Raw genomic sequence first — 20,384 nt, forward strand, 5'->3', positions numbered from 1 at the left:
TCTTTCGCTCCTGCACATCTGTGTGATTATCGAAGGTCGAAGGCCATGTGTTGAGCAGTCACAATCCATGCAGCAAGGCCACCTCCCCGCCTGCTCCAAGGTCATGGAGTTCCCATCGTGGCTTAGCATGACCGAACCTGACGAGTATCCACAAGGATTCGGGTTTGATCCGTGGCTGTGCTCAGTGGGTTAAGGATTCGGTGTTGCTGTGAGCTGTGGTGTAGGTGGCAGATGTGGCTTGGATCTGGCGTGGCTGTGGCTGTGGCGTAGGGTGGCAGCTGCAGCTCTGATTCGACCCCTAGCCTGGGAACCTCCATATGCCACCTGCAGCCCTAAAAAGCCAAAAAAGGAGAGAGAGAGAAAGAGAGAGAGAGAGAGAGAGAGAGAGAGAAACTCCCATGATGACCCCAAGACCAAAGAACCAGGGTGGGGTGGGGGCGTGATGCTGGCATGAACAAACCAGCCCAGGCCTTGAGACTCTGACCCAGTACCTGAAGTGACTTAAACTTGGGACTTTGGGAAGACAACACAGGGATAAATGAGGAAAACCAAACCCATCCTCTAGAGCGATTCAGATACGATTTCTCGATACCCTTTACTCAAACTTAGTTACTACAACGAATCAGACTTGCTGTACTAGGGATCAGATAATCTCCCAAGGCCCCTTCATAGGAGGTGATGAGAACCATCCCTCAGGAGGAGCTGTAGCCAGCTACCATCCACCCACCTGGCGCAGGTCATTCCCACAGCCCTAGTGGGATTAGACCCATTTCATGGATGCAGAGCCTCGGCTGAGCAAGACCAGCTCTACGCCCCTCTGTTCATGAGTCGGCAGGGCTGTCTGCTCACAGAGCCCCACCCCGCCCTCCCCCAGCTCGTGCAGGAAACCCCTCAAGGAGAGAGGCATCAAATTCCCAGGCCTGGGGCCAGGAACATATAAAAAGAATTTCCCCAGAGAGCCTCTTGCTGGGGAATTAACTACAACAGACAAAGCCAGCCCTCTTCTTGGAGGGAGAGCCTTTGTAAATTTCATCAGCGCTCCTCCAGTGACCCGGAGACATAATCTCCGGGCCTCCAAGGCTTTGAGGGGAGATGGGCTGTGGAACAGGGGAGCCATTGTTCTCTAATTAAAGCCTGGGTCTCCTCCGGGGCTCAGGATGGGCCTTTTAATATGGAGTCGCCACCTGCTCCAAGCCAAGCATTACGGTGCCCCCTCCCTACAGAGGCAGCCCACCTGGCAAAGGACATCAAAGGCTGTCTTCCTGATGTGAGGAGGGGGTTGGATCGCATGACTAAGGGTCTCTCCCTGGGGTATAAAGGACTCAGTCCCCATCCCGTTCAAAGCCAAGCATCCTTCCAACGGCTTTCGAGTGGAACCTCCACGGTAGGCACCCCCTTCTCCTGATGGAGTGGGGAGCCAAACAGGGAGGCAGGGAGGTTTGGAGGGAGGGGGTTAAGGATGGATTAAGAGAGGGAGGGAGAAAGGGAGAGAAATAGGGAGGAAAGGATGGGGAGATGGAGGGAGGAGGGGAGGGAAGAGACGGGGGGGGGGAGGGGAGGGAGGAGGGGAAGGAGGGAGGGAGGGAGAAAAAGAGAGGAAGGGATGAAAGAATGGAGGGAGGGGGGAAGGATGGAGGAATGGGGGAGATGCTCCCAAGAGGTGTCTGTGACCAGGATGCTACTCCAAGATGCAGCTAGAAACTCAAAGGCCCTCTGAGCCCTTGTTTGAGGAGATGCAGTGTCAGCGGACAACACCTGGTGAATTTACCTGGGGGCGGTTGGGGGGGACCCACCACCACAACCCATCAGTGCGGGACCTGCCAACCTGTGCGGGCCAGTGCCTCTCCCCAGAGCACCTGGTGTGGAACTAGAATTATCATTAATGATGGGCCAGCCTCACTGAGCACCTAGCAGGGGTCAGGCACGCCCCACCTTGACAAGGATTATTCCACTTAATCCCCAAGATGCCCTGGGGAGGTGAAACGGGCATCTTGCTGCCCAGGAAAAGGCGTTCCGGGCAGCTTCAGTGACTGGCTCAGAGCACTCCTCAAGTGAAAGGCAGAGCCCCAGAGCCCCACCCGGGTCTGTCCTTGGCCTTGCTCTCAGACACGTCCTAGACTGGGTAGAATCATCCTCAGGAGATGGCTTGGGGAGCCAGGCTGCCAGGGTATGCAGACCAAGGTCTGGGCACCCTCCGTCCTACAAGACAGCACTGCCCAGGGTCACCGATGGCCCCAGAGGCTTCCTGGGGCACATCAGGAAAAGGATGGATGGCCCCACCCCCAACGGCACCCGACTCAGCCAGCAGAAGGATGCCCGATTTGCCAGTGGCCCTGAGTGTCCCACCCCTGAATCCTAATCCTGCCCCCGTCCCCCACCCCAAGTCTCCCTCAGCACTGCCACCTCTGGCCAGCTCGAGAGTTCCCTTTTTTTGGCTCCCAGCTGGGGATCATCCGTGGCAGTCACACCACACTCCGGCGAGGAGCTGGCCACTCTGTCCCCCGCATGCAGTTATCGCCTAAAATCTCCACGGTTGTACAGTGAGTGTACAAGGCTGCGTATATGAGGTTTAATGCTCAACATCACAGCTTCAGGTCACGGAGCAAAGACTGAAGTGGGACTGGCTGACCTCCATTTGAACCTTGTGCCTGGTGCTGCCCTGGGGTCCACGCAGTGGGGCCCTTGGCTAAGGCAGCCTTGGCAAGTTCCCGGACCTCTCCAAGCCTCAGTTCTCCACCTAGAAAGTCCTAGAGGGTCTTTACCAGCCAGGACATGGAGATGCTTGGTGAAGAAGCAGCACAAAGAATGACCCTGTCAACGAAAGGTAGTGTTTAGAGGAATAAAGTCCCGGAGCATAGAACTTAGATTGAATTGTGGTCAAGTATGCAGAACATAAAACTTGGCATTTTAACCATTTTTCTGTGTGCAGTTCAATAGCATTAAGTGCACTTACAGAGTTCCCGTCGTGGCCCAGTAGAAATGACTCCGACTAGGAACTGTGAGGTCTCAGGTTCGATCCCTGGCCTCAATCAGTGGATTAAGGATCTGGTATTGCTGGGACCTGTGGTGTAGGTCACAGATGTGGCTCGGATCTGGCGTTGCTGTGGTGTAGGCCGGCAGCTGTAGCTCCAATTTGACCCCTAGCCTGGGAACCTCCATATGCTGTGGGTATGGCTCTAAAAAGCAAAAAAAAAAGTGCATTCCCATTGTTCTATTAACTTCACTTCCATCTCCTCCAGCCCTGCCCCAACGGAACCTCTGTCCCGTGAAACACGAACTCCCCACCTCCCCCTCCCTGTAACCTACTTTTAAAAAATATTTGAGCGGAGTCAAACTTGTGTCAGTAATAAGGTCGTTTCTGCTCATTTACATTCTAATGAAAGAGATGCTTGAAAATCCAATAAATGTATTTACAGTTCCATAAACATCCCCCACCCCCAGCTTGTCCTCTCTGAGCATCAGGACCACTCAGGAAAAAAATGCCCGTGAAATGAGTGTCACAAGAGGAGGAGGACAACATCCACGGGACGAAACTGACCCCCTGTCGCATTTCGCCCAACAGGGGCTTCTACCCAAACTGGGGATTAGAGCCCTCTTTGTAATCGCTACTGTTTCCTGAGTCTTTACTGCGTGCGGGATGCTGTTGTCGTAATTACTGATGATTTTGCGCCATTTCTCTCCATCAGGCGCTTGTAAATGCCCTGCACGGACTAACTCATTCGGTCCTCAGGACTCCTCCGAAGTTATACTGTTAATATAAGGAGCACTGGGTCTGGGAGGTGGTTTTTACCATAAATCACCAGCCTCGAGCCTCAATGCTCTCATCTTATAAAAAGAGAGTTTGGGCTAGATGCTTCCACGGCCTGTTCAGAGAGCAAACGTTTGACACCCTGTTGCTGTGCGATGGTAACAATTAAAAATCTGACTTTGGGAGTTCCCGTTGTGGCTCAGGGGGTTAAGAACCCATCACAGTATCCATGAAGATTCAGGTTTGATCCCTGGCCTTGCTCAGTGGATTAAGGATCTGGCATTGCCATGGCTGTGGTATAGGCCACAACTGCAGCTCTGATTTGACCCCTAGCTGAGAACTTCCGTAGGTAGGAGGTGCGGCCTTAAAAAAGAGAGGGAAAAAAAAAAAAAACCCATCTTAATAAGGCAATACTACAAACAGCCAGGTAGTACCATCGGCCTCAGTCATGCGGGTATGACTTCAATAGGGCAGCCCATACCATTCCCCAGAGGGAGAGCCTGGGCACCAGAGAGCCTGTCTAACCTTGAGAGTTAACCTGCTAGAAGAACTTAAGTGGCCAGAAAAGGTTGTAAGCAGAGCATGACGTCTGTCAGATAATAAGCAGAGTATTAGAGAATGCTTAAGTTGAATGCGACTCGCACCCTCTCCTTTTGTATTCATTCAATGAACATTTGAATTGCTGAGCCCTGGGGCAAGTTCACAGAGCAGTTATTCTACAGTCTGCAAAGTCTTCTCCCCTGGGACACCTTCCCCATACTAAGCCCTGCCTATGTGTAGAGCTGCCCACCATGGCCCTGGGTACCTGGGCTGGGTCTCCAGGATATGGAGCACCCTTCGCTGCTGGGAGAATAAATGCAGAAAGTGCCCCTTTCCTCCAGATGGATACTGCCCTGAAGAGGGCAAGCTTGTGAGTTGAGCCCTGGTTGCATTTCAGCCCCTACTTGCCCATATTAGCACAACACCTTTGCTCAGTGCACAACAGGTACAACTGTACAACCATATCTAGCAGCCTTGTACTTGGTGCCAATGGCTGGGGTAGGGTGATCACTCTGTATTATTATTCTAACTTGGTTCTCAAAATATGTTCTAAAACAGAATAGGTAGATGTCAACCATCCAACTCACATTCCTTTGGGAATGAGATTCTTGGGGACCTAAACCTATTCTAAATCCCTCTGGTCTTCAAATTGTTCCTTCCCTCAAAACACACGTGTGACCTGCTTGACTCAATAGGCAGTAAGTGCCGACCAAAGTTCCATATTACTGCTCAGATCATAGGGCAGCTACAGCTGAATGCGGCAGGTTCCTGACCCTGCCCACCTTGCTCCGCCCCCCAGGCTGTCCCTGAGGCATATTTCTTTCTTTTTTTTTTTTTTTTTTTTGGTCCTTTTTGTTATTTCTTGGGCTGCTCCCGCGGCATATGGAGATTCCCAGGCTAGGGGTCTAATCGGAGCTGTAGCCACCAGCCTACACCAGAGCCATAGCAACGCGGGATCCGAGCCAAGTCTGCAACCTGCACCACAGCTCATGGCAACGCCGGATCGTCAACCCACTGAGCGAGGGCAGGGACCGAACCCACAACCTCATGGTTCCTGGTCGGATTTGTTAACCATTGCACCACGACGGGAACCCTGAGGCATATTTCTTGAACCACTAGGACTGTCACAAAGCATTTAAGTTGCTCAAAATCCAAGGAAAGAAAGAAAGATGGAGCAGCTGCAGGAAAAGCATTGTTTGCTAGCAGGCAGTGCCACCACACCTTGGCCCCATCATTCTGTGATGTTGGTAAAATAAGGTTCAGAGCCAGTCTGCTCGAGAACATCCCATGAGGAGTTCCTGTCGTGGCGCAGTGGAGACAAATCTAGATGAGTAGCCATGAGGATGCGGATTTGATCCCTGCCCTCGCTCAGTGGGTCAGGGATCCAGCATTGACATGAGCTGTGGTATAGATCGCAGACGTGGCTTGGATCCCAAGTTGCTGTGGCTGTGGTCTAGGCCGGCAGCTGTAGCCACGATTGGACCCCGAGCCTGGGAACTTCCGTATGCTGCAAGTACGGCCCCCAAAAAAAGCAAAAAAAGAAAAAAAGAAAAGAAAAAAGAATATCATATGATAATATTTATATGTGGAATCAAAAAAAAAATGATATAAGAGTTCCTGTTGTGACTCAGTGGGTTAAGAACCAAACTACTATCCGTGAGGATGCAGGTTTGATCCCTGCCTTCATTCAGTGGGTTAAGGATAGAGTGTTGCCTCAAGCTGTGGCATAGATTACAGATGTGGCTCAGATCTGGTGTTGCTGAGGCTGTGGCGTAGGCCGGCGGCTGCAATTCCAATTCAGCCCCTGGCCTGGGAATTTCCATATGCCACGGGTGTGGCCCTAAAAAACAAACAGATACATCAATGATATAAATACACTTATTTACAAAACAGAAATAAATTCACAGGAAAACATGTGATTACCAAAGAGGATAACAGGAGGGGGGGGATAAATTAGGAGTTTGGGACCAAATGCACAGCCCAGGGAACTCTATTCAGTGTCTTTTAATAAACTATAATGGAAAAAAATCTGAAAAAGAATATATATATATATATATATATATATGATTCACTTTGCTGTACACCTGAAACTAACACAACATTGTAAATAAACTACACTTCAATTAAAAAAAAACAATGCTGCTCGAAATGCTGGTGGATCATAACTTATGAGTTGCTCAGAACTCGAATTCCGAAAGTCAGACTACAGCCCCTGTTAAGTTGCAGCCCTTCCCTATTCCTGTGAACTGCCCACAGGCAGGTGTGTTTACCTCACTTGACTTCTTGTGCCTGGTACACAAAACATGACCATGGACTTAGTGAACAAATAAATGAGACCAGAACTATGACCTCGAGGAACACGCAGTAAGGTGTCCATTTTACAGATGAATAAACTGAGTCTCAAAGAGGGAACACCATCTTCCTACTGACCTATTGCTAGTAAAGCTGCAGGTGAAGCTGGAACAGAAACCCTTTGGGGGCCTCCTCCTTTCACCCTCCTGTATTATGGGACAAACAGCCCCCGTGGGGTCTTATTCTATGGTTTCTGAAAGCAGATTGTTGTGTTCTGCTGACTTCTCTCCCAGGAGCCTGTTCCAGTTGATGTCAGGGTCCCACCGTTTGCTCTGCTGCCATGATCGTGCTTCTCCTGCTAGGAATGCTGATGGCCCCACGTGGCGGTGAGTTGCGGTATTTTACTGTATTCCTGGCTTAGAATATAATTACTATGAACCCTGGGAGTCTTGTCAAATTCCATCTGATTTGCTTATCAGTGCTTTTATCCTCTTGCCTCATGCGTGGTGGAAATCAAGCATTCATGATGGGCTCTGGGGTGAATCCAGTTGATATTTTCGGTGCGCTGGATAGCACGTGGGCTGTGGGAGGGGAGTTGAGGTGGGTTCGAGGGGGAAACAGAAGGCAAGGGGGGGCCAGCTAGCAAGGTCCTCTCCTCCCCCGCTGCTCACGGCCGCCATCCCTTGATGGGCTGATGCCCTTGGAGTGTGCGGTCCGCCTTCCTGACACGCAGCCGCTCCCTTGCCCCTTTGGAGGTATATCCATAGTAAACGGAGAACGATTCTAGCCCTAAAGTTGGGTCCCCTGCCACCCAACCCTAAAGCCATCTAGGCACGCGGCTTGGCAACGAGGATAATGGTTTCAAGTTTACTTGGAGTCTTGGCTGTGAATCCGAGACTTCTGGCTTCTTCCTACATTCCCTCTTATTTGCATATTTATGCAGTTCTCAGATCCCAACTCACTTGTTCCTGCACCTGCTTGGGCACCATCGTCATCACGATCACTGATTCTTCTCAGCATTTTCTCCTCCTTTTCTCACGCTCAGGTAGACTCTGCACCAATACACTGAGCCCCGCCGTCTACGGCTTCCTTCCAGATACAATAGTGAGGACGAGGGACAGTGACTCCACAATATTATTGATAATTTATCTTGACCAGGGCCTGAGGTAGCGGATCATACAAGAGGTTTGCAAGTCACCCAGAAGCCTGTAGGTTGAAATTACAGTGTAACCCCCTTCCAGAAGACTCTGAGTCTTTCCTTCGAGTCCGAATCCTTCCAAACACCACCCAGACCTTCCCTCCAGGAGGAGTGGGGTCAACCACTTTCGGAAGTTGCTGGGCTTCTGTTGATGATTTATTTCCTTCATAGAGGAATTTTTTTGTATTAAAACCTTTCGGTCATGACTGGGGTCCCAATGTTAGAGCCCCTGGGGCTGCCATTTCAGCCCCTCAAGGGGTGCCCAACAAGTCCCCGCTATGGTCATAACCCACCTCATTTTTGGGGACAACATTGGGAATGATTCTACAGATTTTCAGTTTTTCCCTCTTTTTTTCCTTTTCAATGAGATCTCCATTTACCCAAACCTATTTTTATAATTTTTTAAACTTCTCTTCGCTAACTAACCTCTTCCTCTTCCAAAACGATACACTTCCCTTTGATCAAAAATGCCCCTTTGCTATCATCCCACCGGCATTTACATGCCTTAAAATTTTCTTCATTCCTCTATAAAACTGAGGCCCCTAAACATTTTTCTCCCTGTTCTTCTTACTTTGTCTCTGTTCCCCTTTCTTTATGTTGTGACACTAAAAATGATCTGGCATCCTGTTATTCCTGTTATGATAAATTGTCACAAACATTTGCATGTTCATCCCAAGAGATTTGATTTTCAAAAGCAAACGCCTAGAGCTGAAAAAAAAAAAAAAAAGCCGAAGCTTAAGGGCAAACACACATATATACCTATGGGTTTAAATGTGCCACGCCCACAGCCCCAGTTTTGCAGGGGTGAGTGTGTACCCACCACCCCTGCAATCCACAGAGACTGCCCATCTCTGCAGTCCGCCAATTCTTGGTCCAGACACTGTAGGGGGAAAGGTCTGATTTTAAGGCTCTACCTGCACCCTACTTTCCAAAAAGTCTGGGGTCCTCTTTGATGCCAGGGCAGGATGACGTGTGCCAAGATTTCATTAGCGGAAACACCTGTGCGAAGAAAATGGAGTGTCAACCAGGAAAGACCGGGGCAGTCAGACAGCTGTGCAGGTGAAGGAGAGACGGGGAGACGGGGAGAGGTGACTGCATCTTAGCGCAGGTGGGTTGAGGGAATTTGGCAAGGCCCCCAGGGAGGAGCCCATTAGAAGAGTCCTGTATCCCCTAGGGACCCAGCCCACCGTGACTTCCTGCCGGTGCTGAGTAGTCGCTGGCTGGGAGCCGCGGGGAGGGACGCAGGGATGTGGCCTCTACGCAAACACAGCCCTGGGCTTCAGAGCACAGCACTTGCTGGAGTTGGAGCTCTGCAAAGCGCCCTCTCGTGGCCGCTCCTAGTAGCAGTCTGAGTCCTGTTTCAAGGCCACGCTTTGGACCTGCTGGCGAAGAGGAGTCCCTGGGCCTGGCAGGGTCTCTCCTCCGTGGAGTGTTCCTCCGTCCTGTTGGCAAGACCAAAGGGGCCTCTGTGTTTTCCTGATCAACACAGCCAGGCAGACCCTGCCTTCCCTCTTCTCTTCACTGGTTCATGAGTTCAAAGGGCAGGAGTTTAGCCCTCGGGATGATGGTCAGAGCTGAGTTAGAAGGCGGCGATGTCCTTGGACCTACACCAGGGAGCTCTGCACTGCCCCCACGTGGCGGTACAAGTTCCCACGTCTCACTGTCCTCTCCTTCCAGAAGCTCGGGGAAGAGGGCTGGGCAAGGGCAGGTTGTACGCTTTCCTGGTGGATCTTCTGGGTAGAATACTTAACGCTATGAAACCCCACTCGTAACCACTAACAGGCCTTATCCTTCCACTACCCGGCATCTCCTAATTTTGCTTGAAGTTTATAAGACTAGGATTCTGTGATTCTAGGGGCCCAGTGCTCACTGGCTGATGAACTGGCCCTGGGATTGGCGTGGTTCAGCCATTGCATGTAGTTCAGTCATGCATGCATGAATCAGGTGTTGATTGAATTCATGCCTCAAATTGTCACAGAGCTTACCCTCAATAGGTTCCTAGGTTAGGAGGGGAAACAGTGATTCACATAAAGAGATCATTGCAACATGCCAGTCTGAGCACCACGAGGAAGAACCTCCCGGCTTTGTGGCAGCACAGAGGGGGAACCTGACCCAGCCCGGGATGGGCTTGGGTTGGGCTTCTTGAGCTTGGAGTGGAACCCTAGCATGTGGGTGAGAGTCAGTAATAAAAAGGGGAGCAGACAAAAACCTCAGGTCCAGGCCACAGCATGAGCGATGGCAGGATGGCAAAGAAGTCGTTTGGTGTCTAGAAAATGTGAGCTTCTCAGCCTGGCGGGAGTGTGACGCTCAAGGCAGGTGATGCTTCTGCAAAGCTAGGCAGAAGCCGGGTCACGGAAAGCCTCCATGCCCGGTCAAGAGCTTCAGTACAAGTCTCAGTGTCATTGTCTATAAAATGGTAGTGGGGAGTTCCCGTTGGGGCTCAGCAGGTTAAGAACCTGACGAGTACCCATGATGTGGGTTTGATCCCTGGCCTCCCTCGGTGGGTTAAGGATCTGGCGTTGCTGCAAGCTGCAGTGTAGGTCGCAGATGTGGCTCAGATCCGGTGTTGCCGTGAGCTGTGGTGTAGGTCACACCCATGGCTTGGATCTGGCGTTGCTGTGGCTGTGGTGTAGGCCAGCAGCTGCAGCTCCGATTCGACCCCTAACCTGGGAACTTCTGATATGCTGCAGGTGCAGCTGTAAAATAAATAAATGAAAATAAAGTGGTAATGACAACATGTGCCTCCCAGCACTGAGCAGAGGGTTACATAAGGTGACATGTATAAAGTGAAGCCTGGAATAAAACAAATGATAGTCACCTTCCGTGTATAACGACACTCTGAATCAGAACCAATTTTATTCTGGTAAATTCTGTCCTCATGTTGCCTCTGACCTTCCTTCTCTTCCCCCCACACCCTACCCTCTGGACTTTGTGAGTAAACTCATTCAAAACTCTGGGATAAACAATTTAAAAGCCAGGGGGACCGTTTTAGCTGCTCCTGAAAGTGCGTGGGAGTGCGTGGGGGAGGGGCAGACACCCCTTATTAGCACATCTGGGTAATAAAGTCACTCCCCACCCTCCAGGGCAGAGATGGTATCAGTGGCACCAAGGAAATGCCAGTAAAGTAACTATCAAGCAGCAGGCCATGTCCTTCTGTTGCTGCTGAAGTGGGCAGCAGGCATTCTTAGCTCTTGGCTGGTGTATCCATTGAAGAGTTCCTGGGGCAGTTATGCTAAATGTAAAATTGGCCAGAGAAATGGCATGGGCTCTGTGATGGGCTCCAAGGGTGCTGAGGCCATGGGTCTCCCTCCCGGTCTGAAAGCCCGTGATTTGCAGGGCGCCCTTGCCCTACAGCCCACGTGCTCGGGCCGGAGGGAACTCGCCTCCCTGGGAACCATGCCGAGCATCTGGCCGAGAGGAGCCCTGTTCGACACCAAAAGTGGAGCAGTGGACATCATGCCTGGCTGGCCCAGACGGAGTACCAGCCCCTTAACCCCTCTGCACACACCCAAAGCATCTTCCTTTCACTCGCAAACAGAAATCAGCCTACAGACATCCCCCCTTTATTTCTTTTTAGGCTGCCCCTCGCGCCATATGGAGTTTCCGGGCCGGGGATCAGAGCTGAGCCTCAACTGAGACCTAAGCCACAGCTGCAGCAACATCGGACACTTAACCCACTGTGCTGGGCCAGGGATCGAACCTGCATCCTGTGCTCTGGAGATGCTGGCCGACCCCATTGTGCCCCAGTGGGAACTCCTCAGACCTGTTTTTCAAATTTGAAATTTAAGCCAAGAGCTTAAAATGGGAAATTTTTACCCAAAATTCAGGTTCCCAGCACATTTTTTAAAACATGATTTTTGTTTTTCATTATAATTGGTTTATAGCCAGCACATTTTGAAGAATCTGAATTGTGGGTCTCCTTCTCCAAGGCCCAGGGCTGAGTGACAGCTGCCCCTGCCACTGTGACCTGGGGCTCTTTAGTTTTCCGCAGGCCCCACCAATCCCTATCGCCTCCCGGCTCTGGACCACGCTCCCATTTACATTATCTGCCTGATCCCTGGAGACATTTGGGTTTGCAGTCCTGTGTCTAAAGTAAGACCATCATTTTCTCTGTCCTGGATGACACAGTCACTGTAAACATTCCTGGCCTCCAGGCCTCCCATCTCAGCCTTTCCAAGTCATTCTTTATTCTTAAGAGCCACACTCGTGGCATATGGAGGTTCCAAGGCTACAGGTCAAATCACAGCTGCAGCTGCCAGCCTACACCATAGCCACAGCCACACCAGATCTGAGCAAGCCTCATCTGCGAGCTACACCACCGCTCACAGCAATGCCAGATCCTTAACCCACTGAGCGAGGCCAGGGATCGAACCCACATCCTCTTGGATACTAGTCCAGTTCATTACCGCTAAGCCACGATGGGAACGCCCCAAGTCATTCTTTATGGCTTCCTTTAACCCTCTCCAAAAACACTGGATGTGCCAAGTGAGGTGCTGAGCCTTGGCGCTGCAGCCGTCGTGAGGTTCCTGCCTGCAGGTGCTCGGAGTGTAATCGGGGACCCACACGTAAGGAGACTGAGCCTCGGCATGCATGGTGCCGTGGGAGAGGTCACTAGAGGATGCGGGTGAGCATGGGACTCAGAGGCCGGGCGACTAGCCAGTCTCCCAACACGGCAAGAGGGAGGGAGGAGGGACTTCCACGTGGTGTGGTTAAAACTAAGCCGACATGGTCAGTAGGGGTCAGCCAGCCTGAGTCAGCCACGCCTCTGGATTCTTTCAGAGCTGACCACAGAGATCTGGCACAGAGCAGGTACTAGAAAAATATGCATAGAATTGAGTTTACGAGCATCCTCACTGCTCTCCTGGCTGCCACCTGCCGGCCTCAGCCCAGCCTGTGGGCCGTGGCCTTATGCGTGCTAATCCCCTTCTCCTCCTCCATTCTAGGGGGCCACCCTCTGGACACCCCACACCTTCCACGGGAGCTGCCCCCAGGACTCTCAGAAAATATCAGTAAGGATTCTTGTTGTTAATATTTACATTTAGGCTTTTAATTTTTTTCTTAACTTGAGAACATTATTTTTTCATATATTTAAAATAAGATGCCTTTTCTGCCAGGATTCTTTGATCTCGTCTTAGGAGACCTAGCTGGGCAGAGGAATTGATCCCTTCTGAATATTCCCTAGACTCACTTACAGCTGTGGGACCTCTAGATACAATGATTCCAGTGAGTCTTCAGAAGCTTCTCCCTCACAGTCCACCCTGGTGTCTGGCCCACCACTGGTTTCTGCTTTGAGACAAAGTTCTAAAAACGCTCAGTGCATGTCCAAGGGCAGCTGAAAGGGGGAAACCAGGAGAAGGAAGTGAATGGGCCGATCAATGGGGGTTGTCTGGTCCCTGCACGAAAAGGCAGGACAAAAAGAGAAAGATGATGCGTTGCAGGGCCCTGGTCATTAGAAAGCAGGATCAGTACTTGTCCCTTGGAGAAGGGAAGGTTTTCCTGGTGATGGACTGTCAGATTTCTCAGGCGGCTTCCTGCACAGGCATCGCTGAAGAATACGATGCATAGGGAGCCAGCTGGTGCAGTTAACCCTGCAACGAGGGCTGTTTCTGAGCTTGCAGAGAAGGGAGCTGAGTCAACCAAATGATTCGTGCATGAGCCCAGGCAAGCTGAGCGATCAGTCCCACCCAGAGCCAAACGAGAGCGGCCTCTCTCCAAACGGCGTAACCTCCGTAGGAAGGGCAGTGCCCGCTAGGAGGGCTTCCTCCAGGAGACTTCAGACTCACAGGCCACACTTGGGTTGTAGAGGGTCAAGACCAGGACGTGCAGTGTGCCAGCAGGCCATGCCAGCCTTTCGTCTTTAGCAAGAAGTAGCCCGGCAGCATCTACGAGGCGGTCTAGGAGTCCCTGGGTCACAGCGGGTCTAAAGCGAAATGGGGTTCATTCATGTGGAGCAGCCCCAGGACCTGCCCTGGCCTAGCAGCTTCGTCCTCCATAGGAGCCAATATCTCTAGGGACCACTTCATAGGCAGAATTTCTAGGACGCCCAGAAGGGACATGGCCAATCACAAGAGCCCTCTCACCAATGGAGACCCAGACCCATGACTTCCCACCAGATGTTTGTAGTTCACCCACAGTTGAGCCTTTTTTTTTTTTTTCTGTCTTTTTGCCTTTTCTAGGGCCGCTCCTGCGGCATTTGGAGGTTCCCAGGCTAGGGGTCTAATCAGAGCCGAAGCCGCCAGCTTATGCCAGAGCCACAGCAACGCCAGATCCAAGCCATGTCTGAGATCTACACCACAGCTCAGGGCAACGCCAGATCCTTAACCCACTGAGTGAGGCCAGGGATCGAACCTGCAACCCCATTGTTCCTATATTTTAACCACTGAGCCATGACGGGAACGCCCCCGGAGGCTATTTTAACCACTGAGCTTTGTTGTCTAGCAACACAGTTCATGCTTGGTCTTATCCATGGAACCTGTGTTACCCGAAAGTGAGCCCAAGGTCAAATCTCTCCTTACAGAAGGGGTTTTACTCACCCTTCCTCCAGGGGGTGGGCAGGGAAGCAGAAGGGGAGACCCCAAGTCTCTTTATTTTCTCTTCCTTCCACTTAGACATGACGTTCTTCAATGGTGTGTTTAAAAATGTGGAAGGTGTGGCTGAAGTTTTTGGTAAGTTCAATCTGAACTTGCTCTTATCTCCCAGGTGTCAGGGCATCCTGGGGAGGGGGGCATCTAAGGAGGTCACCGGGGCCTTGGACTCTGCCCTCTGCCCTCCCACGGCCTCCCCAGCAGCTCCAAGCCATCTGACTAAGATTCTGATGAGAATAGGGGCACCTTTCATCTCAGGGGGAGTCTCGGAATTGGCAGGTGCCTTCGTTGACCTTCCTTCATCCATCCTGACCACAGCTTGGCCAGGAGGGGATGGCGTCCCCATGTTACCGACAAGAAAACTGAGCCTAAGGGAGTTAAAGGACTTGCCCAAAGCCACGCAGCTAGAAGGGACAAGGTCCTGAGTCCAGAACCTAGTCCCCCCCACACCAAAGTGGTTTTGCTTTTCCTTCTCGACTTGTAAATGCACAGAGAGCTTAAGAAGCATCCTATTGATACTGGATCTTTAGCCCACTGGGCCAGGCTGGGGATGGAACCTTCACCTCTGCAGCGACCTGAGCTGCTGTAGTTGGATTCTTAACCCACTGGCCCATGGCGGGAACTCCTGCAAGAGCATTTTTGTTTAGGGTAAATCATCATTGTGGGGGCGCCTGTCTCTGATCTTCAGAAATTGAGGCGACAGAACAGCACCTGCCTTGCAGGTTTAACAAGAAGTGTAAGGGATAATAGACCAAAGGGAAGCTTTCTAAAGCATTACTCTACCAATTTGAACTGCTATGCAATTTAAAGCATCTAACAGTTTCTGGCACATAGTAGGGGCCCCCAAATTATTAGAATAGTAGGTGCCCCCAAATTATTATCTCTGTGTACTGAGTTATAGCTCTTTTTTGCCAGGACTGTATCATTCGGGATCCACTGAGCAAACTCACAGTGCTTTAACTAATAAAGACATTTAGTTATCTCACAAAGCCCTCGGAAGGCACCAGGACTGGTGCAGTAGGTTACACAGGTATCAGAGACTCAGCAAGCTTGTTTTTATCTTGTCGCACTGCTGCCCCAGACATAATGGTTTTTCAGCTTTAGGTTTAGGACCTCATGGCTGCAAAGTGGTTGCTGCAGTTCCATCCAGCCTCGCCTTACCGCATGCAAGGAGGGAGAAAAGTATAGATCAAAACGCTTATCTTACACGCCTTTGTGCTTTATTATGGAAGAAATTTTGCCTAAATGCTTCTAAATATTGCCCCAAAGCTTAAGACTCCCCCTTAAGTTTTTGGAGCCACACCTGGATCTCATGCTCAGCCCTAGACCAGCGCTGGTCAGGGATGAGCTGAGAGTGATTGTGAAACTTTCCCGGGGACTTGGGGAGGAGGCTCATCATCCTTGAGTACTTCCCAGTTTTGTTGGTAAGGAAGAGAGTGAATGGCTGTCTGGTAGGCAGCCCGCAGGGACCACAGCTTGTACACCTGCCTCCCTTCAATCTCTAGAATAGCCCTGAGGAGGTGCTTAGGTTGATGAGGCACCACCCATGCGAGAAGGGGGCTCCCTCCTCACCTCTGGTTCCTGGTGTACTCCCCCCGCCCCCAGACTGCTTGGGATCCCACTTCACCTGGCTGCAGGCTGTCTTCACCAACTTCCCCGCGCTGCTCCAGTTCGTGAATGGCATGAAGTGCGTGGCTGGGCTCTGCCCCCGGGACTTCGAAGACTATGGCTGTGCCTGCAGGTTTGAGATGGAAGGGCTGCCTGTGGATGCGTCTGACAGGTGAGCAAGACCAAAGGTGAGTGAGCTCAGGGAGGCCTGGCTGAGCCTTGGGTGGAGCACAGATGCGGAAAACTCCCTGTACTCTGCTTGTGTGCGGGTGTATGTGGGTGTGCACAACAGAATTTAAAATCTTAGAAGCGTCTGGCAAACAGCTACTAGTAGCAGGAAGGTCATTTAGGACAATTTGGTGGTATCTGTTAGTTTGGGGTTTTTTTGGCAGTGCCCATGGCATGTGGAAGTTCTCAGGCCAGGGATTGAATCTGTGCCACAGCAGTGATTCAAGCCATTGTAGTGACAGTGCCAAATCCTTAACCTTCTGAGTCACAAGGTTAGAGCTCCGTATCTATTGGAATGGTTTTTTTTTTTTTTTTTTTTTCTTTTAGGGCTGCACCTGCAGCATATGGGAGTTCCCAGGCTAGGAGTTGAATGAGAGCTGCAGCTGCCAACCTACACCACAGCTACAGCAACGCCAGATCCTTAACCCACTGAGCAAGGCCAGGGATGGAACCCGCATCCTCATGATACTTTATTACAGCTGAGCCACAATGGGAACTCCTCTGTTTTAAAGCATTTCACCTATGACCCGGTAATTCCGGTTCTGTTTCTTAGGGGCTCTGTGACCTTAGGCAAGTTATTTTACTGCTTTGTGTTCCGGTTTGTCCATCTACTCAATGGAAGTAGTAATAATAATACCTAACTCATATAGCTGTGATGTAGGATGACAGGACCAAATACAAGTTAAATGATTGGATTCTCCTTGTGTTATTACATCCTCAAGAGGATCAGGGGTCGGTAGCGACAGTAACAATGTTCCGGGGGCCAGAGTACTAGTGATCGGAGTGCGAGTAGCAGCAGTCATAGTGAGGCTGTAATAGTAGTAATAATAGCCACCATAGCAGTAGTAGCAATTGTCATAGTCGCTATAGTAGCATTAATAGTAACAGTGGTAGTAATAGCAGCAGTAACAGCAGCCGTGCTAGCATACCTGTGGCTGTGGTGGTGGTAGTGTTAGTATTAGCAGCAGCAGCAGCAGTAGAACTGGAGTCATAGGAACAGCAACAGTAACTATGGAAGCAGGAAATTGAACCCACTCTCGCCTCGCCTCCAGGACCATGTCCACACCTCACTAGTATTAGATTTGTGCCCGACTCCAGTGTGAAGGAGTGTGTGCTTTCATCTGCACAGATTCCCAGATGATAAGGCAGGCGTCCCCTTGGTGTCCGTTGTTTCCAAACCAACATGGCAAGTTCCATCTCTGGGACCATAGGCAAGCCGACCACTGGACCAGCTCATTGAATTTCATAAGGGGGAGGCTGATTCTGCTCAGGGCAGGGTGCCAGGACCATTTCTGGGACTGTAGTAGCCTTTCGAGTCCCCCCTCCACTTTCTTCAATTACTAAAGTACCTGGGAAACCTGGAAGTCAGAGACATGAAGCAGTAATTCATCACTGTCCGAATGATCAAAGCATTGACGGACACAACTGGCAGAATGTGGGTCACACCCAAGTTCAATGACTTTACACAGTTCAGTTGATGAAGTTGGGGATGTCCAGACTCCTGGAAGTCAGGTTATTTCCACCTTGAACTTGTATGCCAGATTCCAAAAATAATTGCTATCATTTATCAAGTGTCTACCACCTGGCAGGGTCTATGAGTTAGACTCTTGACTCCTCAAAATCCTTATGAGTTAGGTAGCGTGAGCAACTTAGCAGCTTGCCCAAGGCCACCAGCTACCCGCAGGTTTGTCATCTTTACATTGGTCTCTACTGACCTCCTACCTGCTCTGCAAGAGGCATCTGACTCCCTTATTTAGTGTCAGCCTCTCTCTGTGATCAACCTTGACCTAGACAAGTTACAGAGCTGTATGCGTCTCTTCTTCACATATGTAAATGCTCTTAATAATAACAGCACCTGCTGCAGAGGTTATAATTCAATTCAGATATCGTGTGTGTGTGTGTGTGTGTGTACTACGTATTTGAAACAGACCACTACCAGGAACCACCCAGAGATCCAGAATGATCATGCACCACCTGCCTCTCTTCTAATCCAAACCCAGGCTCTCACCTTGACCCTTCCCCGTTCTGCTGCAGCTGCTGCTTCCAGCATCGCAGGTGCTACGAGGAGGCTGCTGACATGGACTGTCTCCAAGACCCCAGCAAGCTTAGCACAGATGTCAACTGCGTCAGCAAGAGTGTCACATGCGGTGAGCATCTCCATGCGTCCCAGGAGGCTGGGTTGAGAAATGACAGCTCAGGGAGTCCCCAGGCCCAGGCGTCTAGGGTCCACCCTTGTCATCATCGCTGGTGGCAGCATCACTCTGTATACTTAAGCCCGACGAGGGCCAGATCCATGGCGTCTGTACCTTGCATGGGGTAGAGGCTTAACAACTGCTTTTGGATTGGAAGCTACAGTTGATCAGCAGGTTGTGTGAATTACAGCTTTACGCTTGGAGCAACCCTGGGAACGTGGGAAGGGTCAGTCATTTGCTACTGAGGCACTGGTTGTGTGATTTGGGGGCAATTACTGAACAACTGGGAACCTCAAAATGGGGAGAAGAAAACCAGCTTCGGAGACTTGTTAATAAAGTTAAATTGAATTAAACAATGTTTCCAGGTCAGGCAGTTACACTCTAAAAATGTAAGCCATGTTAAATGTCAAACAGTGACTATCGTGACTGGTATCTGTTGAGAACTCAGTGGCGGCAGTGGAGGTAGAGGCCATGGTGGGTGAACAAGGCTGTGATGGTTGTTAAGAACTAGGCACACAGAAGTTCGAATCTCAGCTCTCCACCTCCCTTGCTGTGTGACTCAAGGAATTTTATTTCATGTCCCTGGACCACCTGGCAGAGGAAGTAGACCAGGCAAAGGTGAGGAGGGAAGAGGGCTGTGGCATGTTGGGGAACCTATTAGATCCATCCTTTTTTTTTTGGTATTTTCTAGGGAACCTATTAGATCCATCCTTTTTTTTTTTTTTTTTTTTTTGGTCTTTTCTAGGGCCACATCCTTTTTTTTGGTCTTTTCTAGGGCCACATAGGGCATATGGAGGTTCCCAGGTTAGGGGTCTAATCGGAATTGTAGCTGCCAGCCTACACCACAGCTCATGGCAATGCCGGATCCTTAACCCACTGAGTGAGGCCAGGGATTGAACTCACAACCTCATGGTTCCTAGTCAGATTTGTTTCCGCTGCACCACGATGGGAACTCCAGATCCATCCTTTCTGAGTGGCTATCACATGCCATGGGTGTCGTACACAGGAATTCTGATCATCTTAATGACCCTCTTAGATGGCAATCATTATCCATGGTTTTCAGACAAGGAGAGGAAAGCTCAGAGAAATTAAAAACTCTCCCAGGGAGTTCCCACTGTGGCTCAGTGGGTTAAGGGCCCAGCATTGCCACAGGCTACAGTGTAGGTCATGGATGCAACTCAGATCTGGCGTTGCTGGGGCTGTGGTGGAGGCTGGCAGCTGCAGCTCTGATTCGACTCCTAGCCTGGGATCTTCCATATGTTGCAGCCGCAGCTGTAAAAAGGGAAACAGACAAACAAACAAACAAACTAGCCCAAAGTCACACACAGTTGCTAAGTGGAAAGCCAGAGTTTGAACCCAGGTTCAACTGGCCCCAAAGTCCGGGTGGCATGGACTGGCTGGGGTTCGGAGCATCAGGGAGGATGTAAGTTACAGGAGAGGAACACGGAGAACGCGGAGAACGCAGTTCATTCCTTCACTCAGCACGTCGGCGCCGAGCACCTGCCCCGTGTGCGAGACAGTCGCCTGCGTGTTGGGGGCAGCCTGACCTTCCGGGGTCTCCTCCTGGTCGTCGGACACTGAGAATGTCAGAAACAAATGGCATAGTGTGTCAGACAGCGACAAGATCTCGGGAGGACTGTAAATCAGAGAAACGGCCAAGGGAGGCTGGGGGCTGTTTCCTATTGAAATGAGGAGGTCAGGAGACGCCCCCTTGGGAAGACGGCCAAGGAGCCAAGACCTAGAGGAAGGGAGCCAGCCTGCGGGTACATGGGGGTGGCTGGAGGACCCCGGGCTCCAGGTGGCTCAGAAATTAGGGGACCCTGGAGTTCCCGTCGTGGCGCCGTGGTTAACGAATCCGACGAGGAACCATGAGGTTGCGGGTTCGATCCCTGGCCTTGCTCAGTGGGTTAAGGATCCCGCATTGCTGTGGCTGTGGTGTAGGCTGGCGGCTACAGCTCCGATTTGACCCCCTAGCCTGGGAACCTCCATGTGCC

General features: G+C 50.9%; 1 protein-coding gene across 2 annotated transcripts in view; it reads left to right on the forward strand.

Annotated features, from left to right (window-relative positions):
* Positions 1–1,340: 1,340 nt before the first annotated feature.
* Positions 1,341–20,384, forward strand: part of OC90 (otoconin 90) — a 33,750-nt gene continuing 14,706 nt past the window's right edge. For both annotated transcript variants that reach the window (XM_085021643.1, XM_085021644.1), the window contains exons 1-6: positions 1,341–1,384; positions 6,874–6,966; positions 12,722–12,787; positions 14,387–14,443; positions 15,968–16,142; positions 18,233–18,345. In XM_085021643.1, the coding sequence (XP_084877769.1) occupies positions 6,921–6,966; positions 12,722–12,787; positions 14,387–14,443; positions 15,968–16,142; positions 18,233–18,345 (457 nt within the window). In that variant the 5' untranslated portion in view covers positions 1,341–1,384; positions 6,874–6,920. The remainder of the gene's footprint in view (positions 1,385–6,873; positions 6,967–12,721; positions 12,788–14,386; positions 14,444–15,967; positions 16,143–18,232; positions 18,346–20,384) is intronic.

Source organism: Sus scrofa, chromosome 4 (assembly GCF_054392235.1).
Source record: "Sus scrofa isolate SSC_HxYL_T2T_F1_AM1 chromosome 4, Sscrofa_HxYL_maternal_Yorkshire_Landrace_v2.0, whole genome shotgun sequence".
In the NCBI taxonomy this organism is placed as follows: domain Eukaryota; kingdom Metazoa; phylum Chordata; class Mammalia; order Artiodactyla; family Suidae; genus Sus; species Sus scrofa.